General features: G+C 41.0%; 1 protein-coding gene across 2 annotated transcripts in view; it reads left to right on the top strand.

The window, feature by feature from the left end:
* Positions 1-26,656, top strand: part of fw (CUB and Sushi multiple domains furrowed) — a 157,984-nt gene extending 131,328 nt beyond the window's left edge. Inside the window, exons 14-24 of one of the 2 annotated variants that reach the window (XM_070105390.1) lie at positions 3,819-3,957; positions 9,460-9,633; positions 14,369-14,548; positions 15,421-15,544; positions 16,760-16,872; positions 17,682-17,861; positions 20,617-20,796; positions 21,397-21,576; positions 22,569-22,746; positions 23,199-23,308; positions 25,224-26,656. In XM_070105390.1, the coding sequence (XP_069961491.1) occupies positions 3,819-3,957; positions 9,460-9,633; positions 14,369-14,548; positions 15,421-15,544; positions 16,760-16,872; positions 17,682-17,861; positions 20,617-20,796; positions 21,397-21,576; positions 22,569-22,746; positions 23,199-23,308; positions 25,224-25,576 (1,911 nt within the window). In that variant the 3' untranslated portion in view covers positions 25,577-26,656. The remainder of the gene's footprint in view (positions 1-3,818; positions 3,958-9,459; positions 9,634-14,368; positions 14,549-15,420; positions 15,545-16,759; positions 16,873-17,681; positions 17,862-20,616; positions 20,797-21,396; positions 21,577-22,568; positions 22,747-23,198; positions 23,309-25,223) is intronic. The other variant, XM_070105391.1, reaches the window with a different exon arrangement.
* Positions 26,657-26,989: the final 333 nt, after the last annotated feature.

Raw genomic sequence — 26,989 nt, forward strand, 5'->3', positions numbered from 1 at the left:
TACTCTACAGCGGTACTGTAACCTTTTTTTATCTACATGATCTCCCTTTTCACAGTACAAATCTCATTAGAGTTTAGAATCTATTACAGTATGAATTTTTTAATTACCTTTTATACTAATATGCAATAATGAATATTAAAATGTAATGATCCACAACCTATGTCAATATAGAATAGTCAGTTAGAATTAGGATTAGTCTGCCCAAAATGCCTAGTCATTAGAATTGTTTTAGTGTTCTTCAAGGTCTGAGGAACACAGACCTATTTTTCCCATATGCTTTTCACTCCATAATCCACATAATTCTTTATTAGTGTGGTTTTCAGGAACATAACCCAGATGAATTATATAACTGTCCACTGTATGTCTAGATAATGAGTTCCAGGTAGAGCTGGTCACACTCATGACAAGTTACGAAGGTAATGAGTCGTAAACATGTACATACATGGTTACAATCAATCAATGAGCAATTAACAAATATTCTAGGGAATGCATCATTGCCCCAACAACAGATGTTGCTAGGTGCCTGTTCCTTCTCGGCAGGACAGCCAGACATCCATTGCAAACAGCAGCAGGTTGCGCCAGTATCTGTCTAGACACTATAGGAAGGTTAGCATGGGCCCCCCACTGTGACCACAAATGTAAGTTCTTACTGGTGAATTTCTAGCTCAAGTTCCTTCAAAGCCACTACTGCTAGTACTGACATGCCATGGGTTTGAACCCTACCTGTTCTGTGATTTATACTTTTGCATTTGTGTTGACATTGTTGTTGTTGTGTTGACATTCTTTTGCATTGACACTTGTATTTGTGTTAACATTGTTGTGTTTGTGTTAACATTGTTGTATTTGTGTTAACATTGTTGTATTTGTGTTAACATTGTTGTATTTGTGTTAACATTGTTGTATTTGTGTTAACATTGTTGTATTTATGTTAACACTGTTATATTTTGTTAACACTGTTGTATTTGTATTGTTCATGCAGTTAACTGATATACTGTACAAAGTAATCTCTCAGCTTAACTGATCCTAGAAGAGACAGCCAGTGCGCTAAAAAATACACAATGTACAAACAGAGGCATTAATGAAAAGTAGCCATATGCCTAAGCAGTCAAGTAGTTATTGCCTTATTAATTTTAAGACAGGCTTAAGTTTGCCCAGAATTCTTTGCATACTAAGGGGCTGTCTGAACGTACACCTGAATGTCAGCCGTCTCTGTCCAAACATTGTATCATCCATGATCTAATTTCTAAGTAGGTTGATTAGTGTCTGAAGTTCTCGTGGTAAGTAAAGAGCCAAATTTCTCAATGTATTGACATATAATTTAGCTGGGTTGATAGCACACTCAGCTCACACACTGAGGTCCATGGTTTAATCTCCGGTATGGGTGGGAACATTAGGATGTGTTTCCTTAAGACACCTGCTGTCACTGTTCATTTAGCAGTAAGTAGGTCCCTGGGTGTTAGTCACTTTACATTTGCTGTTACTGTTCACCTAGCAACCTAGGTAGTAGGTTGGTAGACAGCAACCACCCAGGGAGGTACTACCGTCCTGTGGTAGTAGGTTGGTAGACAGCAACCACCCAGGGAGGTACTACCATCCTGTGGTAGTAGGTTGGTAGACAGCAACCACCCAGGGAGGTACTACCGTCCTGTGGTAGTAGGTTGGTAGACAGCAACCACCCAGGGAGGTACTACCGTCCTGTGGTAGTAGGTTGGTAGACAGCAACCACCCAGGGAGGTACTACCGTCCTGTGGTAGTAGGTTGGTAGACAGCAACCACCCAGGGAGGTACTACCGTCCTGTGGTAGTAGGTTGGTAGACAGCAACCACCCAGGGAGGTACTACCATCCTGTGGTAGTAGGTTGGTAGACAGCAACCACCCAGGGAGGTACTACCATCCTGTGGTAGTAGGTTGGTAGACAGCAACCACCCAGGGAGGTACTACCATCCTGTGGTAGTAGGTTGGTAGACAGCAACCACCCAGGGAGGTACTACCATCCTGTGGTAGTAGGTTGGTAGACAGCAACCACCCAGGGAGGTACTACCATCCTGTGGTAGTTGGTTGGTAGACAGCAACCACCCAGGGAGGTACTACCATCCTGTGGTAGTAGGTTGGTAGACAGCAACCACCCAGGGAAGTACTACCATCCTGTGGTAGCAGGTTGGTAGACAGCAACCACCCAGGGAAGTACTACCATCCTGTGGTAGTAGGTTGGTAGACAGCAACCACCCAGGGAGGTACTACCATCCTGTGGTAGTTGGTTGGTAGACAGCAACCACCCAGGGAGGTACTACCATCCTGTGGTAGTTGGTTGGTAGACAGCAACCACCCAGGGAGGTACTACCATCCTGTGGTAGTAGGTTGGTAGACAGCAACCACCCAGGGAGGTACTACCATCCTGTGGTAGTAGGTTGGTAGACAGCAACCACCCAGGGAGGTACTACCGTCCTGTGGTAGTAGGTTGGTAGACAGCAACCACCCTGGGAGGTACTACCATCCTGTGGTAGTAGGTTGGTAGACAGCAACCACCCAGGGAAGTACTACCATCCTGTGGTAGTTGGTTGGTAGACAGCAACCACCCAGGGAAGTACTACCATCCTGTGGTAGCAGGTTGGTAGACAGCAACCACCCAGGGAGGTACTACCATCCTGTGGTAGTAGGTTGGTAGACAGCAACCACCCAGGGAAGTACTACCATCCTACCAAGTGAGTCTAAAACAGAAGCCTTTAATTTTTTGCATGATGGTAGGATTGCTGGTGTCTTTTTCTGTCTCATAAACATGCAAGATTTCAGGTACGTCTTGCTACTTCTACTTACACTTAAGTCACACTACACATGCATGTACAAGCATATATATATGCACACACCCCTCTGGGTTTTCTTCTATTTTCTTACTAGTTCTTGTTCTTGTTTCTTTCCTCTTATCTCCATGGGGAAGTGGAACAGAATTCTTCCTCCGTAAGCCACGTGTGTCATAGGAGGCAACTAACATGCCGAAAGCAATGGGCTAGTAACCCCTTCTCCTGTATAAATTACTAAATTTAAAAAGAGAAACTTTTGTTTTTCTTTTTGGGTCACCCTGCCTTGGTGGGATGCAGCCGGTTTGTTGAAAGAAAGAAATATGGCTTTAATAAGTTTAATAGTGAGGACATGATTCAGAAACACTAAGTCTGTAACATTTAATCAGTGGATGGACAGTGTGTCTGCTGAGCACACTGGTGGCCTGGTGGCTAATGCTCTCGCTTCACACGGCGAGGGCCTGGATTCGATTCCCAGCCAGAGTAGAAACATTGGGCGTGTTTCTTTACACCTGTTGTCTATGTTCCCCATCAGTAAAATGGGTACCTGGGTGTTAGTCGACTGGTGTGGGTCACATCCTGGGACACTGACCTAATTTGCCCGAAATGCTGAGCACAACAAGGGGCTTTCTATATAGTAGTATGTCATTGATGTCAGCTATGGTCTGTATACCATGTACATGTACTGGTAGTAAATAAAGATATTATTGTATTTCATGTGTGTTACACAACTTTGACATTTTACATTGGTTATAAGTTCCTTCTCACTATATGTTCTGGTCTAGGATAGCTCACTAATGCCTTAAAAGTCTAGGGGAATATTTACATTTATGAGGAGTCCATCTCAGCATCTGTAACCTATCCTGCCTTCCATTCACACAATAGGTTATTTAACCAATGTCATAGAAAAATACGTACATCTCAGTGGATAACCTCTCTAAAGTTCACCTGTTGTAATCGCAGGAACCTACCTACCACTCAGGTGCATTTGTATACCTAATTGTATTCTCTCTTATTCCACAGATGACTCTGGTGAATGGTACGACCTACCTTGGCTCTGCCGCCAGGTACGAGTGTGGACCAGACTTCTGGCTGCACGGTCCAGAGGAGCGAATCTGTCTTGAGGACAGTCACTGGAGTGATGTTGCTCCAGTCTGTGACTGTAAGTAGAGTACATTGTTGATATCTTAATGTGATCACCAATAATAAGGAAAAACATCGATATTTCATATTATTTTCACTTTTTTTCCATTAATTTTCAATAATTTTCAGAATATGTCCTATGTAATACTAAAACTAAAATAATTAAAATGAAAATCCATTATTTTAGAGAAAAAATAGTTTGTAGTTACAGCAGAGGACAGCCACTGGAGTGACATTCCTCCGGTTTGTGATTACCTGGAGTATTTTCATTTCCAGGAGTTTAACTGTGTCTGCAGTGTCTGCTCTTGTTAATTTAAATTATTGGGAACTATGAAAACACAATAGACGCTTGTAACAGTCCACAGACTGCTCAGAAAACCAAACTGTGGGTCTATGAAAATGACAGTCTAGACGCAGCCACCGGATCATATGTAGGCTTAAGTTTACAGTACATTTAATTTAGACTATGCAGGGGCATTGACCCCCGGAACTCTCTCCAGGTAAACTCCAGGTATACTTTTATCATATGCAGTACTTTTAGCATCTGCAGTACTTCTAGTGGTAGATAAGACACATAGGCAACATTTAGGCAACTTTATTCTGAATATTTGGAATAAAGTTGCCTAAATGTTGCCTTTGTGTCTTATCTACCAACCTGTCGGTATTGTATACCATTTGATAATCAGTACTTCTAGTATTGACCCCTGGAACTCCCTCCAGGTATACTCCAGGAATAGTCACTCCCACACGCACTCCAGCTAGTTACAACTCTATCTAGTGCTTCATATGTATATAAAAATAAGAAGTTGTAAGAAATGACATTATAAGCTGACTGTAATAATACATAAAGGTGGTCCTTGACTTATGATGGTGTTGTGTTCCAGTGAATCCATCCTAAGTTGAAAACTTATGATGGTGTTGTGTTCCAGTGAATCCATCCTAAGTTGAAAACATCATAAGCTGAATATAATATGATTCAGTTCCAGTGAATTTTTATTTCCTTGCAATGGTTGTGTGATTTAGATTTTATAATATATATATAATGTTTATTGCCCTTGTAGGTCCAAGATAAGCTTAAGCTTGCCCAAAATGCTCTGTATAACCATGGGCTTTCTACATGCAATTAAATGTCACCTATTTCTATATAAATGATTGGTGAGAATGGGGCCGGTGATAGATGCTATATTAGATGGTACAGTTATAGAAGAGTAAGAGGTTATAGAATGCATTGTATAATCTGGTGGGATCAATCATACAGGGGATCCTATTGTTCCTTGTGGGATCAATTATGCAGGGATCCTACTGCTCCTGGTGAGATCAGTCATGCAGGGATTGTACTGCTCCTTGTGGGATCAATCATGCAGGAATCCTACTGCTCCTGGTGGCATCAATCATACTGCCAGTCTTACATCACCTGGTGGCATCAACAAGGATGTCAAGAACCTCTCGTCTTATGCCTTGTATAATCTGGTGGGATCAGTCATACAGGGGATCCTATTGTTCCTTGTGGGATCAATTATGCAGGGATCCTACTGCTCCTGGTGGCATCAATCATACTGCCAGTCTTACATCACCTGGTGGCATCAACAAGGACATCAAGAACCTCTCGTCAACAAGGTCATCAAGAACCTCTCGTCAACAAGGTCATCAAGAACCTCTCGTCAACAAGGTCATCAAGAACCTGTCATCAAGGTCATCAAGAACCTCTCGTCAACAAGGTCATCAAGAACCTGTCATCAAGGTCATCAAGAACCTCTTGTCAATAACAAGGTCAGTCCATCTTGAAGGGTGAAGCATTGATGATGTCCCCCCACCACCACAACTGAGGTCAAAGGTCCTGCAGTCTGCTCAGTGACCTTTAACCTTTTGTGGTTGCTGTTAAAAGCAGATCAAGAATCCAGATAAACATAGATGCTTCAAAGCAACTGGCATTCGCAGTGTAAAAGGTCAAAGTAGCAGCAACTGTCCATGGGTCAAAGGTCAAAGCAACAGCAGCTATCCATGGGTCAAAGGTCAGAGTGAGAGGATTTTGTAGATTGTGGCAGTCGTGAGGTCAGTTGTAGCAGAAACATTACCAGCTGCGGCATCTGAAAGTTGACTTGCACACCGGGTGAGTGACCTCACCAGTGTTGTAAGTCATAGCCCACTTGTGAAACATTTGTTGCACAACCAGATAAGCCCAGGTTGAATCCTGGGCAAGGTAACATGTATGGGCACATCACCTAACACTTGCTGCCTCTGGTACCTACCAGTAAATAAGTACCTGGGTGTTAGTGGACTGTTGTGGGTGGCATCCTAGGAACAAGGACCTAAGGACTACAATAGAAATCATCTCTCAAAATCAGGCATGAGTATAATGTTTTTAATAACATATCGGTGGGAAGAGAAGCCGCCTCCATTAGAAACTTGTGGAGACAGCAAGTTGTTGGGGCAGGCAGCATGCATACCTGGAGACCTGGAGAGAGTTCTGGGGGTCAACACCCCTGTGGTCTGGTCTGTGACCAGGCCTCATGGTGGATCAGAGCCTGATCAACCAGGCTGTGACTGCTGGCTGCACGCAATCCAACGTACGAGCCACAGCCCAGCTGGTCAGGTACCGACTTTAGGTGCTTGTCCAGTGCCTGCTTGAAGACAGCCAGGGGTCTATTGGTAATCCCCCTTATGTATGCTGGGAGGCAGTTGAACAGTCTCGGGCCCCTGACACTTATTGCATGCTCAGGTAAAAATAATGTCTGGAGTTTAAAGGAGATGTGGAGGAAATGTTCCTGGTTTTTATGAGGTTTGAGAGAAACAGAGCCTCATGACAACACAAAGGAGCTCTTAGAGAAGAGAGAGAGCTCCATAACAACACAAGTTAGCTCTTAAGAGAAGAGTGAAGAGCTTCATGGGAACCCAAGTGAGCTCTCAGATAAGTGACCAGAGAGACATCTAGACTGTGACACTTACCTGTGTCATCTATGAAGAATGCTACTTGCAACACCATGACTACAACAAAATCGCAACACACTCGCATATTGTCATGGAAAACTGGATGTTCCAGTGCGTCCAGTACCTTCATCAGGTCCAGAGTGAGTTGAAGCACTTTAACATGACTTGACCTTTCCCCCCCCCCCTCACTTCCTACTGCCTTGACCTTTGAGCTGACTTTCACCGCATTCCTACTGACCCACAGCCCAACTCTGCAGTAGTCAACAGTAAACTGAGATGACTCAAGAAATCGTAATGACACGATTTCTTTAGTCATGTTGACGGCAGTGAAGGGACTTGAGCTAGAGTTCGTCACGGCCACGCTAGCTGGAGATTCGTCTGTAAAAACTTGCATTTGTGGTCACAGAGGTGCCTGTGGTAACTTTCCTATGGTGTAGAAATATACCTAGTTGGATGAATCTTATTGTGGCTAGCTGGTCTAGTGGCTAACGCGACGGTCTGGAGTTTTGAGACTCTATGACCGCGGGTTCAATCCCGGCCGGGGGTATGGTTTAGTAAACTGAGATTCCTGTTTTGTCATGTCAATCACACGTAAAAGAAATGGCACAGGACCTAGGAGTGTCCCTTGTGGAACCTCACTCAAGACATGTTATTGTGGTTATTGCTCTCCTTGGCTTTTATTCAGGCTTTTCCCACTTCCCTTATTCTTTATTTCTTATCCATGGTGGATAAGATGGATGGATAAGAGGTGAATCCAAAATGGATCCACTTCTTCATTCCTTGGGTCAAACCCAATTTCCTCCTATTTCCAAGTACAGTATCGCCCATACGGGTTTAGTGCTTCCAGCAAAGTTATACAATATTGTATTGTGTTCTGAGGTCACTACTGGAGTTATGCAATATTGTATTGTGTTCTGCAGTTATACAATGTTATATTGTGTTCTTCTGCGGTTATACAGTGTTATATTGTGCTCTTCTGCAGTTATACAATGTTATATTGTGTTCTTCTGCAGTTATACAATGTTATATTGTGTTCTTCTGCAGTTATACAGTGTTATATTGTGTTCTTCTGCAGTTATACAATGTTATATTGTGTTCTTCTGCGGTTATACAGTGTTATATTGTGCTCTTCTGCAGTTATACAATGTTATATTGTGTTCTTCTGCGGTTATACAGTGTTATATTGTGCTCTTCTGCAGTTATACAGTGTTATATTGTGTTCTTCTGCAGTTATACAATGTTATATTGTGTTCTTCTGCAGTTATACAATGTTATATTGTGTTCTTCTGCAGTTATACAATGTTATATTGTGTTCTTCTACAGTTATACAATGTTATATTGTGTTCTTCTACAGTTATACAATGTTATATTGTGTTCTTCTGCAGTTATACAATGTTATATTGTGTTCTTCTGCAGTTATACAGTGTTATATTGTGTTCTTCTGCAGTTATACAATGTTATATTGTGTTCTTCTGCAGTTATACAATGTTATATTGTGTTCTGCAGTTATACAGTGTTATATTGTGTTCTTCTGCAGTTATACAATGTTATATTGTGTTCTTCTGCAGTTATACAATGTTATATTGTGTTCTTCTACAGTTATACAATGTTATATTGTGTTCTTCTACAGTTATACAATGTTATATTGTGTTCTTCTGCAGTTATACAATGTTATATTGTGTTCTTCTGCAGTTATACAATGTTATATTGTGTTCTTCTGCAGTTATACAGTGTTATATTGTGTTCTTCTGCAGTTATACAATGTTATATTGTGTTCTTCTGCAGTTATACAGTGTTATATTGTGTTCTTCTGCAGTTATACAGTGTTATATTGTGTTCTTCTGCAGTTATACAATGTTATATTGTGTTCTTCTGCAGTTATACAATGTTATATTGTGTTCTTCTGCAGTTATACAGTGTTATATTGTGTTCTTCTGCAGTTATACAGTGTTATATTGTGTTCTTCTGCAGTTATACAATGTTATATTGTGTTCTTCTGCAGTTATACAGTGTTATATTGTGTTCTTCTGCAGTTATACAATGTTATATTGTGTTCTTCTGCGGTTATACAGTGTTATATTGTGTTCTTCTGCAGTTATACAATGTTATATTGTGTTCTTCTGCAGTTATACAGTGTTATATTGTGTTCTGCAGTTATACAGTGTTATATTGTGTTCTGCAGTTATACAGTGTTATATTGTGTTCTGCAGTTATACAGTGTTATATTGTGTTCTGCAGTTATACAGTGTTATATTGTGTTCTGCAGTTATACAGTGTTATATTGTGTTCTGCAGTTATACAGTGTTATATTGTGTTCTGCAGTTATACAGTGTTATATTGTGTTCTGCAGTTATACAGTGTTATATTGTGTTCTGCAGTTATACAGTGTTATATTGTGTTCTGCAGTTATACAGTGTTATATTGTGTTCTGCAGTTATACAGTGTTATATTGTGTTCTGCAGTTATACAGTGTTATATTGTGTTCTTCTGCAGTTATACAGTGTTATATTGTGCTCTGGTGTCTCTGCTGCAGTTAAAGAATTATTGTTATTATCATTACTACATAGTTATTGATTGTGTTGTTGTGTTACAGTGGTGTCGTGCGAGGAACCTCAGGTACCGGACGGAGGTTACGTTACCGGCTACAGCTTTGACGTACATGAGGAAGTGGAGTACCACTGTGAGAGCGGTCACTACCTCACTGGTGACAGTATCCGCGTGTGTACCCGCAGTGGGGACTGGAGCGGGGACATCCCTACCTGTACATGTAAGTCTTCACTATAAACATTACTGTGACTGGAACAGTACACAAACACTTTACAGCACTACACTTTACAGCACTACACTTTACAGCACTACACTTTACAGTACTACACTTTACAGCACTACACTTTACAGCACTACACTTTACAGCACTACACTTTACAGTACTACACTTTACAGCACTACACTTTACAGCACTACACTTTACAGCACTACACTTTACAGTACTACACTTTACAGCACTACACTTTACAGCACTACACTTTACAGCACTACACTTTACAGCACTACACTTTACAGCACTACACTTTACAGCACTACACTTTACAGTACTACACTTTACAGCACTACACTTTACAGCACTACACTTTACAGCACTACACTTTACAGTACTACACTTTACAGCACTACACTTTACAGCACTACACTTTACAGCACTACACTTTACAGTACTACACTTTACAGCACTACACTTTACAGCACTACACTTTACAGCACTACACTTTACAGCACTACACTTTACAGCACTACGCTTTACAGCACTACACTTTACAGTACTACACTTTACAGCACTACACTTTACAGCACTACACTTTACAGCACTACACTTTACAGCACTACACTTTACAGCACTACACTTTACAGCACTACACTTTACAGCACTACACTTTACAGCACTACACTTTACAGCACTACACTTTACAGTACTACACTTTACAGCACTACACTTTACAGCACTACACTTTACAGCACTACACTTTACAGCACTACACTTTACAGTACTACACTTTACAGCACTACACTTTACAGTACTACACTTTACAGCACTACACTTTACAGCACTACACTTTACAGCACTTTGCTTTACAGTGCTTAGCTTTACAGTTCTTCATTTTACAGAGCTTCATTTTACAGAGCTTCACTTTACAGAGCTTCACTTTACAGAGCTTCACTTTACAGAGCTTCACTTTACAGAGCTTCACTTTACAGAGCTTAACTTTAACATTAAGTCTGTGACTTACAAACATGTTGAGAATCTTCTGTATTGTATATAATATTAATATTATATCATTATTGTGTATAATATCATTATTATACGCAATACGACTTAGTATATTATGAATATTATACGCAATACAGGAGGTCCCCAATGTGTATGTAAGCCAACGACTTAGTATATTATGAATATTATACGCAATACAGGAGGTCCCCAGCGTGTTTGTAAGCCAACGACTTAGTATATTATGAATATTATACAAAATACAGGAGGTCCCCAACATGTTTGTAAGCCAACGACTTAGTATATTATGAATATTATACACAATTCAGAACATCCCCAATGTGTTTGTAAGTCGATTACTTAGTACAGTGGACCCCCGCATAACGATCACCTCCCAATGCGACCAATTATGTAAGTGTATTTATGTAAGTGCGTTTGTACGTGTATGTTTGGGGGTCTGAAATGGACTAATCTACTTCACAATATTCCTTATGGGAACAAATTCGGTCAGTACTGGCACCTAAACATACTTCTGGAATGAAAAAATATCGTTAACCGGGGGTTACCTGTATATTATGAATATTATACAAAATACAGGAGGTCCCCAATGTGTTTGTAAGTCGATGACTTCCTGTACAGCAGTTTTCAGTTATATCTATTCTTTATTTATTCAGACTTCCTACAATATATTCAACACTCACTATAAGCTAAGGACGTAAATATTTTTAGGCAAGTAATGTATGTGCTGTATATGCATTTTTTAGGCCTAGCTCTATTCCTCACTTAATGTATGATAGTGCAGATGACACTACATACGTCTTCTCTCACCCGAGCCCAGTCACACTAGCCAATACTGTAAATACCGAATTACAGAAAATATCTACCTGGATGAGGACTAACAAACTTACACTAAACATTGACAAAACCTACTTCATTCAGTTTGGTAACAGAGCTACAGATGTCCCTCTTAACATAATGATAAACGGATCACCTATCACAAAGCTAACAGAGGGAAAATTCTTAGGAATCCACCTTGATAATAGACTCAAATTTCATACACATATACAACAAATTTCTAAGAAAATTTCCAAGACTGTAGGCATACTATCGAAGATACGGTACTATGTTCCACAGTCAGCCCTCCTGGCCCTATATCACTCTCTTATTTACCCCTATCTCACCTATGGAATTTGTGCATGGGGCTCAACAACAATTAACCATCTCAGACCACTAATTACCCAACAAAAGGCTGCAGTTAGAATGATAACAAATTCTCACTACAGGAAGCACACTCCACCAATATTCAATACACTAAACCTACTCACCATACAAAACATCCATACTTATTACTGCACCTATTACATACATAGAACACTTAACTCTGATATTAACCCTCCCCTCAAACATCTCCTTGCCAACCTCAACAGAACACATGACCATAACACAAGGCACAGATCACTCTTTGATGTTCCTCGTGTCCATCTCACACTATGCAAAAACTCAATGCACATAAAAGGCCCTAAAATCTGGAATTCATTACCTGTAAATATAAAAGAAACACTACCTGTTTATAAATTCAAGTCTCTACTCAAAGATCACTTACTCACCCAAAACCAAATAAATACTGAATAACTGAACATTATAAATTGTATATCTTAAATGTTTCTCACAATTATATCACATAAATGTTAAACCTAAAACCCAATCTAACTTTATTATTTTTTAAATACACTACCTAACAGAATCCTTCATATGACCTGTCATTGTAATACTCACTTGTGCTTTATAGTAATCTGTTTACATTAATGTTTTATCACTGATGTCATCATTGCTTAGTTAATCTTAAGTTAATTTTAAGCCAGCCCGTAATGCTATGCATAGTATAAGTGGCTTTGGCATACTGCTCTTATCTGTATTTTTTTTTTTTGTACCTCTGTATGTGTGCACAAATTTATAATAAATAAATAAATAAATATCAGACTTTTATATAGATTTGAAAGTGAAAAAAGGCAATGATTCAGTTTACAGCAATTTTTGCTTTACAGTAGTACACTGGAACCTAATCTGCTGTATAAGTGGGGCCCTCCCAGGAGGGCCCCACTTATACAGCAGGTTAGGTTCCAGGCTACTGCTGTAGTACAGCAGTAGCCTGGAACCTAACCTGCTGTATAAGCAGGGCCTCCTGTAACCTACACATAGGACAAAGAAACTTACAATAATGTTCTGGTTGGACTTGTATCATTAACCCTTTCAGGGTCCGTCCCGTAGATCTACGCGTTTACGTTCAGGGTCCAAACCGTAGATCTACGTCATGAGCTCAGCTCACTCTGATAAACTGTGAGTGATACATTTGGGCCTAGATATGAGAGAATACATCTATGTGGTATGTGTGCACCACATAAAACAGATCCTGCAGCACACTGTGTATAATGAGAGAAAAAAACTGAAATCATGATTTTTCGATTAAAACAGCGACTTTGCAGTGTTTTTTCGTATGTTTTTTATAGTTGTATTTGCGATTTCTTGGTCTCATTTGATAGAATGGAAGACATATTACAGAAATAGAGATGATTTTGATTGGTTTTAGCACTGGAAATGGCTTGAAACTGAGCTCAAAATAGCGGAAATGTTAAATTTTTGCCGATATTCAAGAGTAAACAAACGACCTCACACGTCTAATACACGTCAGCTGGTGGGTCTAATATACATTCACAAATATGGTGATGATATTTATACAATTATTACAATATTGCATAACAGTAAATCTTCTATTTTTTGGTGTGAATAAAAATTCATTATGTGAATAAAAAATCAAAATGGAATTTATTTGTAAAGCCTCAAAATGTAACTAATGAACAGAGGAAATGTTAGTTTAGTGCCAGGAATGCCTACATTGTTTATTCTGGACTCTATTTTGAAATTGGAATATTTTGAACTTTGTGTTAAATTGGCCAAATTAACAATTTCCGATCACTTTATTTTGTAGTTGAAACAGTTGACTTGGCGATTTCTTGTGCTCAATCGATAGAATAGAAGTAATACTAGTGAAATAGCTAAGAATTTGGTTGATTGGAATAATGTAATTGGCCTAAAATGGGAGTCAAAGTCGGCAAAATCGCCGATTCGTAAATATCGCTGACACATCAAAATTCGCGAGAGCATAATTTCGCCAATTTTCCACCAAATTTCGTACTTTTTGTTTTATTACCTTCACAAAAAGATTCTCTATGATTTCATAAGAAAAAATAACAAATATTTTTTTTGAAAATTCTTGGACACTGGGGCACCACTTCAGATTTGGGCCATGGACCCTGAAAGGGTTAACAAGTCACACAGTAACACACGAAAATGAGGGAGCTGGTATGTATAGGAGAAGAGGACAGGGACGGGATGAAGAAAGAAGTGAAGAAGTACACTACTCCATTCTGGAGAGAACCGTTCCCCTGGACGAACCTTCCTGTATTTCCTACTCTATTTCTGCAACATTGCAAGCTCCTGATGATGTGTTGATTGCAACACAAAAGGCCTAGAACTATCAATAAACTTCCCCTGTGGTTATTTTTGCATCTTTTACCACTTGTTAGCAATTATTGCTTATGCATCACTATGTATGATAACTATATTTATGTATACCTGTACCTAAATATACATATTAACTTACATATGTTTAATGTCCCTAAATAAACTTAGTTATTCATGTTAAATGTCCCTTAATAAATTCATTTATTTACTCTTGTAGATGTAGACTGTGGAAGAGTACCAACGCTGCCTCGAGGTGATGTAGTCTACCTTAATGAGTCTACCTTCCTGGATAGTCACCTGCAGTACATGTGCAACACTAACTACCGTCTGGTCGGGGAGAACCGCCGGGTTTGTAGCAAGGATGGCCTGTGGAGCGGCGACCTGCCCAAGTGTGAAGGTACGTAGCAGAGCGACTTTTCCTCAGGAGGCGCTGAGTCTGGGGGGGGAGGGTCGTACACCATCTGGGAATGATGGTGGGGTAATCATTTGATGCTAGGAAGTGGATGGTTCTGATTCTGTGGATCAAGAGCTCTTTACTGGCATCAAGGAATTCTTGAAAAGCTGCTCTCTCTCTCTTTTTCTCTCTCACTCACACTGTCTATCTTTCTGTCTGTCACTGTCTGTCTGTCTGTCTATCTCTCTCTGTCTGTCTGTCTCTCTCATGTATTATATCTACAGAAGAGTGCTAAATGCATAAGGGCCATATAGTATCACACTCTGTGGTTGGGCCTAATGAGTTTGATGGTACCAAGACTAGTAATCATTACATATTTGAATAGTATTATCATGCACCACAAACCCATGGTGTGGGTGGTAGTCACTACATACCTGTGGTGTGGGTGGTCGTCACTACATTCCTATGGTATGGGTGGTCATCACAACATACCCATGGTGTGGGTAGTCATCACTACATACCTGTGGTATGGGTGGTCGTCACTACATACCCATGGTGTGGGTAGTTGTCACTACATACCTATGGTATGGGTGGTCATCACTACATACCCATGGTGTGGGTAGTTGTCACTACATACCTGTGGTATGGGTGGTCGTCACTACATACCCATGGTGTGGGTAGTCATCACTACATACCTGTGGTATGGGTGGTCGTCACTACATTCCCATGGTATGGGTGGTCATCACTACATACCCATGGTGTGGGTGGTCATCACTACATACCCATGGTGTGGGCGATTGTCACTACATACCCATGGTGTGGGTAGTGTATTGATGATTTTAAACTCTCATGTTGAGAAATTTGACTTTACGCAGAGATCCGGTGCCCTGAACCGGAGTTCCCAGACAAAGCGAAGACATCTGTTGCCGGTAACGACCGTCGCATGTCCACCACCATTGTGCGTCGCCGTGAGCACGTCACACTGGATAACACATACAGGTACACATATGATATTTATTCCAGTATGATGCCCAGCATGATGCCCAGTGTGACACCCACTGTGACACCCACTGAGTCACCCACCATTCCTTCATATCAATTTACAAATGCTAATTTCTTTATTTTAACTTTGACTAGGTTAATTTAGTTAAATTAGGCTGGTTAGGGTAGGGTAATTAAGGTAACTTACATAGAACTATTAAAATATTTCCTTAGACTAGGTTAAATTAGGCTAGTTAGGGTTGGGTAATTATGCTAATTTGCATAGAACTATAGAGGCCTGGTCATAGACCAAACCGTGGGGGGCATTGACCCCCGAAACCCTCTCCAGGTATAGATATATTAGGGTCTGCCTAACATTTTAAGGCTACTGAAACTACTTTCATGGGTAACTTTGAGAATAGGCTGGACATACATGAGGAAGGGAGATTGTATTTGAGAAGGACCAGCCTAGTATGGGCCAGTAGGCCTACTACAGTGTTCCTTCATTATGTATTTGAGAAGGGCCAGCCTAGTATGGGCCAGTAGGCCTACTACAGTGTTCTTTCATTATGTATTTGAGAAGGACCAGCCTAGTATGGGTCAGTAGGCCTACTACAATATTCCTTCATTATTATGTTATCTTGTACATGAATAAGATACAGTACCCACAAGATGAAGAATTAAACACATGTACAACATCTGGGTGTCTTTATTTGTAGATGTTTTGCCGTCCAGTGACTTTATCAGTCCAAGAACATATTACGAAGACACTAGAACTATATACAAAAGATGAGGTAATCAGTCCCTCAACCTTCGATACTACGGTGCTCTTCACCATCTCCAAGACTGAGGGACTGATTACCTCATCTTCTGTATATATAGTTCTACAGTCTTCCCATTATGTCCTTTTATTGTATTGATAAAGCCACTGTATGGCAAAACGTCTACATTAAATATACCCAGATGTTGCACATGTGTCAGATTCTTCATTACGGCATATAAGATGCACAAGTATGTAGGGCATATAAGACAATGTTTGGAAGCAGTTGTTATGTAACATAGTAAACAACTGCTAAAACCTAACACAAAGCCTACCCCTAACCCTGACCTTGAGCACATAAGGCACACCATGATTTTTCCAAGAAATTTGTGGGGAAAAATGTGTCTTATATGCCAGAAAAATATGGTACCTTCTTATTGAAAGTTAAACTGGTGTTGTATCCCCCATGACAGGATCGGCAGTGTGGTGACGTACAGGTGTGAGAGAGGCTATGTTGTGGACGGTGCCAGCATGAGGACCTGTATGTCAGACGGCACCTGGAGTCACCAAGCTCCAACCTGCAAATGTGAGTCACTCTTTGTTATATATAGGAGCGCCTTGTTTATGCCGCACTTGCTTTAGAGTGCTTCGCTAATACGGTGCTTTTCATTTATATTTATAGTCATTATTTTTGGTGTACGTATTTAAATACAGATACACATAAGGACAGTTATCATACATAGTATAAATTACCCTTCAGGATAACCCAAAAATGTCAGAGTGACTTATTTCTATTAGTAAGATCTTTATATCAATAGTTCATGTGCCAACTGAATTTCTTGCAATTTTTATTTATAACCAGCTGTCAACCAGTTTTTTTTAGCCAGATTCCATTTTTTTGTATATTCAGAGTCGTGGCACCATGAGCAGGGACAGCCCCAAGGGTCTTATATGTGAGGGAACTTAAGTTGTGGCTGTCTCGTTAGAAGATGGGGGCTTGGGGGCTAGTCTTCACTGTTATTATTTAGAGGACTGATGGAATTTAGGGAACCCCAGCCCCCCTGGTACCACCACTGACTTTTTTGTGTTATCATAGTGGGTAATCTACACTAGTATGATAACTGTACTTATGTGTACCTGTACCTAAGTAAGCTTAATTATAATCAGGTAAAATGTTGCTACATCTGGTCTTTCTGCTGTGTAGTATAATTTGTAGATTTTGGAAAATAACCTGATATTTTCCCAGAATCAATTTTCACTATTTCTACTACTTTTCGTAGTTTTAAAAACAGGTTAGACAAGTACATGAGCAAGGGTGGGTGTTGGACCTGCTTAGCATGGGCCAGTAGGCCTATAGCAATGCTTCTCCTTACTTATGTTGTTAATTCTCCTCAGTTGTGGATTGTGGTCTACCTGAGAGTATCAGTCCCGGGATCTACCGCCTGCTGAGCAACTCCACCAGCTATGGATCACAGGTGGCATACGAATGTTCGGAGAACTGGAAGCTGGAGGGACGTATCAGGCGCTTCTGTCAGGAGAACGGCACCTGGGTTGGGGAGTCACCATTGTGTGTAGGTAAGTTGTGTTGTTGCTGGAGTAAGTTGTGTTGTCACTGTAGTGTATACCTGGGGAGTGTGTTTTGGGGGTCAGTGCCCCCACGACTCAGTCTGTGACCAGGCCTCATGGTGGACCAGGCCTTATGGTGAACCAGACCTCGTGGTGGACGAGGCCTCATGGTGGACCAGGCCTCATGGTGGACCAGATCTCGTGGTGGACCAGATCTCTTGGTGGACCAGATCTCGTGGTGGACCAGATCTCGTGGTGGACCAGGCCTCGTGGTGGACCAGGCCTCATGGTAAGTCAGTTTGCATGCTGGCTGCATACAAACTGACTTACAAACCACATCCCGGCTGATGTGTAGATAAGTTATGTGTAACAGATGAATGGTTCCCATTTTCCCATTTTCATTAGGCCCAAAGTTGGGACACTAAATACAATTTAATTGGATGGCCCATCACACCATTCAGAATGCCAAGTCATGTGTGACCATAACACTAAGGTCATTCATTGAGGACATTTTATATACAGAAGTTAAGGGACCCTGGAATACTGTATGCAAATATATGGTCATGGATGGTCGAATTTGAGGACCTGCCAGGTATAGTCCAGTAGACCTGCTACAGTGTTCCTGCCAGGTATAGTCCAGTAGACCTGCTACAGTGTTCCTGCCAGGTATAGTCCAGTAGACCTACTACAGTGTTCCTGTCAGGTATAGTCCAGTAGACCTGCTATAGTGTTCCTGCCAGGTATAGTCCAGTAGACCTGCTACAGTGTTCCTGCCAGGTATAGTCCAGTAGACCTACTACAGTGTTCCTGTCAGGTATAATCCAGTAGACCTGCTACAGTGTTCTGCCAGGTATAGTCCAGTAGACCTGATACAGTGTTCCTACCAGGTATTCCAGTAGACCTGCTTCAGTGTTCCTGCCAGGTATAGTCCAGTAGACCTACTACAGTGTTTCTGTCAGGTATAGTCCAGTAGACCTGCTACAGTGTTCTGCCAGGTATAGTCCAGTAGACCTGCTACAGTGTTCCTACCAGGTATTCCAGTAGACCTGCTACAGTGTTCCTGCCAGGTATAGTCCTGTAGACCTGCTACAGTGTTCCTGCCAGGTATAGTCCAGTAGACCTGCTACAGTGTTCTGCCAGGTATAGTCCAGTAGACCTGCTACAGTGTTCCTGCCAGGTATAGTCCAGTAGACCTGCTACAGTGTTCCTGCCAGGTATAGTCCAGTAGACCTACTACAGTGTTCCTGTCAGGTATAGTCCAGTAGACCTGCTATAGTGTTCCTGCCAGGTATAGTCCAGTAGACCTGCTACAGTGTTCCTGCCAGGTATAGTCCAGTAGACCTACTACAGTGTTCCTGTCAGGTATAGTCCAGTAGACCTGCTACAGTGTTTTGCCAGGTATAGTCCAGTAGACCTGATACAGTGTTCCTACTAGGTATTCCAGTAGACCTGCTTCAGTGTTCCTGCCAGGTATAGTCCAGTAGACCTACTACAGTGTTTCTGTCAGGTATAGTCCAGTAGACCTGCTACAGTGTTCTGCCAGGTATAGTCCAGTAGACCTGCTACAGTGTTCCTACCAGGTATTCCAGTAGACCTGCTACAGTGTTCCTGCCAGGTATAGTCCTGTAGACCTGCTACAGTGTTCCTGCCAGGTATAGTCCAGTAGACCTGCTACAGTGTTCTGCCAGGTATAGTCCAGTAGACCTGCTACAGTGTTCCTGCCAGGTATAGTCCAGTAGACCTGCTACAGTGTTCCTGCCAGGTATAGTCCAGTAGACCTGCTACAGTGTTCTGCCAGGTATAGTCCAGTAGACCTGCTACAGTGTTCCTGCCAGGTATAGTCCTGTAGACCTGCTACAGTGTTCCTGCCAGGTATAGTCCAGTAGACCTGCTACAGTGTTCCTGCCAGGTATAGTCCAGTAGACCTGCTACAGTGTTCTGCCAGGTATAGTCCAGTAGACCTGCTACAGTGTTCTGCCAGGTATAGTCCAGTAGACCTGCTACAATGGCCCCAAAGTGCAAAAGTAGAGAAATTGGCAGTTCAAAGCCTGAGAGAAGTCGTACAGCGCTTCCCGTCAGTGAAAAAGTAATAATACTCCACTTATTGTGTATAACTTATCAATTAAACTTTATAATAGGTATGTATAGGACTTATATATAGGGTTTGCTATTATCCACAGTTTCAGTATCCACGGCAGGTCCCTGGAACCCCTTACGAGTACAGCGTATTCATTGTAAATGCCTAAATTTAAAATTGCACTTGCCTAAGTGACCATATGTACAGAATTACTTATACAGTACTGTTTTTCTTCTTTCAACGTACCAGCCGTATCCCACCGAGGCGGGGCGGCCCAAAAGGAAAAACGAAAGTTTCACCTTTTAAATTTAGTAATATATACAGGAGAAGAGGTTACTAGCCCCTTGCTCCCGGCATTTTAGTTGCCTCTTACGACACGCATGGCTTACGGAGGAAGAATTCTGTTCCACTTCCCCATGGAGACTCATGCTGTTATTACCTATTAATCTTAAGTTAGTCTTAAGTTTGCCCAAAATCCTCTGCATACAAAGGTGCTTTTGGCACGTACATACACCCAAATGTCATTCACCTTTGTACTAACATTGTATCATGCTGAATAAAATTATTATTATTATTATTACTGTACTAGTATTAGTGTGGTTGAAAAGCACTGCATAGTAATGGCTTTTGTGCTCGGCTGTTTTATTACACGACGGCTTGGTAATCACCTTGTAATTTTGTCAACAGAGGTGTTCTGTCCGGAGCTGCAGTCGTTGCTGAGTGATGCGCTGTCGGTGAACGAGGGCGATCGGCGGGTGGGCACGACTGCAACTTACACATGCGACAAGGGTCGTCTACTGGTTGGGGAGCCCAGCCGGCAGTGCCGCACTCATGGCATCTGGACTGGCACTCAACCCAGATGTGAATGTAAGACAACTTAATATTCCCCCTTTCTTTCTTTAATGTCATATGATAATTACAGGAAAGCGATAGGCCTGTAGGGGCCATACAAGGCCTGAGGAGTGACAGACACAGTCATGCTTGGCTCATGGCCAGGGTCTGGGAACTCATCAAACCTATGTTTCTTCTAAACTTATTCTATATATCACAGTTTTCCCCAAATACAATTTAAAAAATATATCCAGAATTATTAGGATATATTACAAATGCCTCTTTACTTGGTATGCAGTTTTCCAATGCAGTTTTGTCATCACATTTGAAAAAAATACATTATTTAGAGGAACGTGATCAGAGAACTGACTCTAAGTCATCTTTGATCCAAGAAAGGTAAGATTAACTCAAATACCTGAGATCAGGAGCCCTTCACTAGTATCAAGGGACCCCTTTAAAGGAGCCTTATTTTAAATATAGTTCTGTGTAATATATACATATTAATTGTATATGACAGACTTTAATTATATTACAGAATTGCAAAAATATTTTTCATAGAATGATTGTATGTGGCGAACTTAAATTATGTTAATTGCAAAACATGTTTACTTTATTGTCATTGTTGGAACACATCAGGGGTGTCGTGCAACATGCCCGAGGAGATCGAGAACGGCAGGATCGTGCGCCTTAACGAGTCGTTGATCTATGGCTCTGTCGTGGAGTACCACTGTTTGCCCAAGTACGTCCTCGATGGCCCCTTCACTCGCTCCTGCACCGACCAGGGCCTGTGGGCTGGCGTGGCTCCCCGATGCTCATGTACGTCATTACTCCCCTCCGTTACTCCTTGTTATATTAATCCCAACTTTATTGCTTTCCACTTTATTCCTTTACTGCTTCTCCATATCCACTTTCTTGCTTAAATATTGTCAGTCATAATGGTTACAACTGGTCCTTGACTTACGATGGAGTTACGTTCCAACGAACCCATCATAAGTTGAGAATATCATAAGTAGTATATGATAAATAAATAAATAAATAAATAAATAACTAATGTCACTGAATAAGTAAATAATAACTGAATACAAGTTATTGACTTGCCACCTTCATGTTAGGTAATTATCTTTCGTTTCATCTCCACAGTAATTGCTGCCGCACCATCGTAAAGTTGAAATATCTTAAGTCAAACCATTATTAAGCGAGAAGTATCTGTATATATGTTTATATTGCTGTTCGTCTTTGTTTACATTATTATTATTATTATTATTATTATTATTATTATTTAGAAGCACTAAACCTGTAAGGGATGTATGGCTCTGTGTCTCCAAGGTACCACATTTATTATATATCCCAGCTTATTGGGGTCTTTCCTTTCTTTTATCTTTATTTTGTATCTTCTATCATTATCTTTTATTTTATATTGGTCTCTTCCTTCTTTTATGCCTCTCTTGTTCTTAACCACTTCATCGTTCTCTTGCATTTGTCATTTTTATTTATCGTCTCTCGTTCCCCTGTTCGTTTAGGTGTTAATAAATAATCTTTATTACTTATTTTTCATCTGTCTTCCTGTCTGTGTTGCGTTTCTATATCTTACGGCTTTATTCCTTTGTTTATTCTTTGCTATCTTTGCTTCTGTCTTTATTTCTTTACTTGTATATTTGTCTTCCAGCAGATAATTCAGGTTACATGTACTTGTTCATTGTCACCTTCCTAATTCCCTCTTCCTCCCTTCCTCCTTCCTGTGCTCTCTCTTTCTCTCTCCCTCCCTCCTTCCCACAGTGTCTAACTCTCCTCTGCCCCACTTCCCACAGTGGACACTAAGGATTATGGCATCTTCGAGGACAACACTGTTGACGGCACCAGCAACTCAGCACGAGGTGGACCACCAGGATCACTGGAGGAAGCGTCCAATACCGGCCTCTATGTTGGGCTTGCTGTGGGTCTCATTGCTGTGGTGGCTGTCGCACTCTTGTTTGCCTTCCTAAAAGCGTAAGTTATCAGTGCAGTGATTACCATTGACTGCCTTCCTAAAAGTGTAAGTTATCAATGCCGTGATTGCCCATTTGCTTCCCTAAAAAAGTGTAAGCTGTAAATGCAGTAATTACCCTTGTTCCCCTTCTTAAAAGTGTAAACCATAAACGCAGTGATTGCTCCTTAAATAGGGTAGTAAATTGAATATTTAACCGGAGTATTAATTTGTTGTTTGTATACTTTTAATGTCCTTATATATAAACAAATAATAATTATTGTCATTGTGGTCTTAAGTTAGACTTATGTTTGCCTAAAATGCTCTACGTAACTATGGACTTTCTGCATGAATATTCAATTGTCAGCCACCTCAGTATAAGCATTGTATCATGTGGAACTAAATCTTTCACTTTGAAGCTATGACAGTGTTTATGAGTCTGTGTTAATTAAGCTCTCGGTCCCTCTTCCACCAGCAGACGTCAGCAGAAGGTCAAGGAAGAGGAGGCACCAACTACACTCAAGCCCAGAAACACTCACCACATGGACTCCATGAGCTACGCTGACCTCAGTGACCCTACCACAGGTAATGTACCCAGGCAGGGCAGCATGGGTTACAAATATAAAAACAGTATACAATACTTACAGGTTAATAAGACACATGCACAACAGTTAGGTATCTTTATCTGAAACATCTCACGTACAAAGCAGGGTTCTTCAGTGGAGTACAGAGGAGACAGTAGAAGCAATAGAGGTATAAAGACGGTATCTTCACCCATCTCTACTGCCTTTGTTAACTCTCCTGTACTCGACTGAAGAAGCTTCCTGTGTAGGTGATACGTTTCAGAATAAAGATAGCTAACTGTTGTACGCGTCTTACTTATCAGCATGGGTTACATTGACTGACGCAACGACCTCAGAACTCAGCATTTAAGACACCCTGTTATAACGGACTTCAGAAGCATTAGACAAAATATGCTGGTTAGCTGATTGGTAAACAGTGGACTTTGTCTATTGTTTACAGATCTGTTGAAGAATTGTAACAAATGTACTGTGTAGACTAATTATGGAGTTGCAGTAACAGACAAAGTCCATTGTTTATGAAACTGTGTTATTGTTAGAATCATACCAAAACAATTTTGTTTCTCCCCACTACACTCACCATTCTTAGGTACCAACACTCACTGTTATAGGTACCAACACTCACTGTTATAGGTACCAACACTCACTGTTACTAGGTACCAACACTCACTGTTATGTGGTATCAACACTCACTGTTACTAGGTACCAACACTCACTGTTATAGGTACCAACACTCACTGTTATAGGTACCAACACTCACTGTTACTAGGTACCAACACTCACTGTTATAGGTACCAACACTCACTGTTACTAGGTACCAACACTCACTGTTACTAGGTACCAACACTCACTGTTATAGGTACCAACACTCACTGTTACTAGGTACCAACACTCACTGTTACTAGGTACCAACACTCACTGTTACTAGGTACCAACACTCACTGTTACTAGGTACCAACACTCACTGTTACTAGGTACCAACACTCACTGTTACTAGGTACCAACACTCACTGTTACTAGGTACCAACACTCACTGTTACTAGGTACCAACACTCACTGTTACTAGGTACCAACACTCACTGTTACTAGGTACCAACACTCACTGTTACTAGGTACCAACACTCACTGTTACTAGGTACCAACACTCACTGTTACTAGGTACCAACACTCACTGTTACTAGGTACCAACACTCACTGTTACTAGGTACCAACACTCACTGTTATAGGTACCAACACTCACTGTTACTAGGTACCAACACTCACTGTTACTAGGTACCAACACTCACTGTTACTAGGTACCAACACTCACTGTTACTAGGTACCAACACTCACTGTTACTAGGTACCAACACTCACTGTTACAAGGTACCAACACTCACTGTTATGTGGTATCAACACTCACTGTTACTAGGTACCAACACTCACTGTTACTAGGTACCAACACTCACTGTTACTAGGTACCAACACTCACTGTTACTAGGTACCAACACTCACTGTTATGTGGTATCAACACTCACTGTTACTAGGTACCAACACTCACTGTTACTAGGTACCAACACTCACTGTTACTAGGTACCAACACTCACTGTTATAGGTACCAACACTCACTGTTACTAGGTACCAACACTCACTGTTACTAGGTACCAACACTCACTGTTATAGGTACCAACACTCACTGTTATGTGGTATCAACACTCACTGTTACTAGGTACCAACACTCACTGTTATAGGTACCAACACTCACTGTTATGTGGTATCAACACTCACTGTTACTAGGTACCAACACTCACTGTTACTAGGTACCAACACTCACTGTTGCTAGGTACCAACTTCCCTGCTATTACTCTGCTAAATCTCTATACAGTCAGCTTTCTTATCAACCTCCTCTGTATAATTAATGATCACGTTATTTTATTACAGGTAACAACATCTACGAGAACATCCCAGACGACGTAGAGGAGTACACGGACATGTCGTCTGGCAACTACAACACCACTCCAAGCCACACCTACTCGAATGGCCGCCAACCTGTGTACACCAACGACACCCACCAACCCATGTACACCAACGACAATAACCAACCCATGTACACCAATGGCATGATGGAGTCTGCATCCCCTTACGGCATGACAGCGTCCCTCAACCGCCCCCCGGCACACATCATGCGGCGGCCTCGCATGCCCCCTCCTCAACCACCAAAAGTACCTACCCTGACAGAACCGTCAGCGGTAGTTACCATCAACGGCATCACCGTCTCAACTAACTCAACGTAAACTCACGACTGGGGGCCACACATATGACACGAATGTTAATAGGCTTACTACACCACATTGCAGGGATTTACGCATCTTGGGGAGCACGGGAAGTTCTCAATAATACATTAATATATATATAGAAATATACAGATATATAAATATGTTATTTTTTTCTAATTGTATTTCCATTGCTTCACGGAGGATATTTTTTTCACATTGAAAGCAGATAAATGTAAAGAGATACAGGTATACTTATGATAGTAGTGATATAGTGAGGTATATCCAGCAGAAGTACCAGTGTTGTATATGTGGCATATACCAGTGTTGTATACATGACACTATCCAGTGTTGTTCGTGCTCACAACACTTGTTAATGCCATATTCTAGCTTGGAAGTGTTTCTCTGAGCCTCAACACTGTTAGCGATGAATAAACAGGAGAATGAACTGGGATATGAACCGTGGTGCATGCATATGGCAGGCCCAACACTGCTACCACCCAACTTACTAGGACACAGTGTTACAACCAGTGGTCTACTGACCCTCATGTCTACACTTATTCTTCCTTGAAGTATTCTTCCACTCGCCTTATGTTTGTCAATGTTCATAAACATTTCTCTTGCTGGATTATTATTGTTTTTGGGAGAGTGCTAAACTCACATGGATCATGTGGCATCCCTGACACCTCATGTAGACTTGTTACTAATGTGTGTTGGGTCAACATGTGTTACATAGTATATTTTGGGTCAATATGTGTCAAGTCAAAATGTGTTGCATCACTGTGTTTTGGGTAACACGTTTTCTCAGTTTTAGTGAAGACTGTGATGTTTTGGTTTTGTTAAAACTCCAAACTGTGTTTTATGTTTAAACAACTGTGACTTGAGGGTTGTTTGGATATTTTCTCTCACGACTTGGGTGATTCAGTCCGCACCATATAGCTCCTGTATACAGTGTGATTTTTTTTGCAAATGTGATGGGAAATGTTAATGCAAAATTGACTTGTGACATGTAAATGGTCCAAGTCGAACCGAAATGTCATCGTAAGCTCCTCTCTCCTGTGTGCGGATTATTTGTGTATTGTTCCAGTCACGATATTGTGCGTTTTTGCTATTTATTGACTATACTCCAGAGAGTCTTATCAGACTCACACTCTACCACATTGCTGCCTCCTTGGCTCTTATGAAGGTCGTCTTGCCTGTAATCCTTCACTTTTCAACTTGTTTAATACAGGTTTTGATAAGACATGTAACAGTTAGGTATCTTTACTGAGAAATGTTTTGCCTACACATTAGGTTTCTTCAGTTGAGTACAGAGGCAGCAGAAGCAGTAGTGATGTAAAGATGATGTAATCTGTCCATCAGCCTTAAAGATGTAGTTTTAAGGTGGTCAGTCCCTCAGCCTGGAGAAGAGTTCTGCTCTATAGTCCGGAACTG

The sequence above is a fragment of the Cherax quadricarinatus genome, chromosome 98, assembly GCF_038502225.1.
Source record: "Cherax quadricarinatus isolate ZL_2023a chromosome 98, ASM3850222v1, whole genome shotgun sequence".
Taxonomy (NCBI): Eukaryota; Metazoa; Arthropoda; class Malacostraca; order Decapoda; family Parastacidae; genus Cherax; species Cherax quadricarinatus.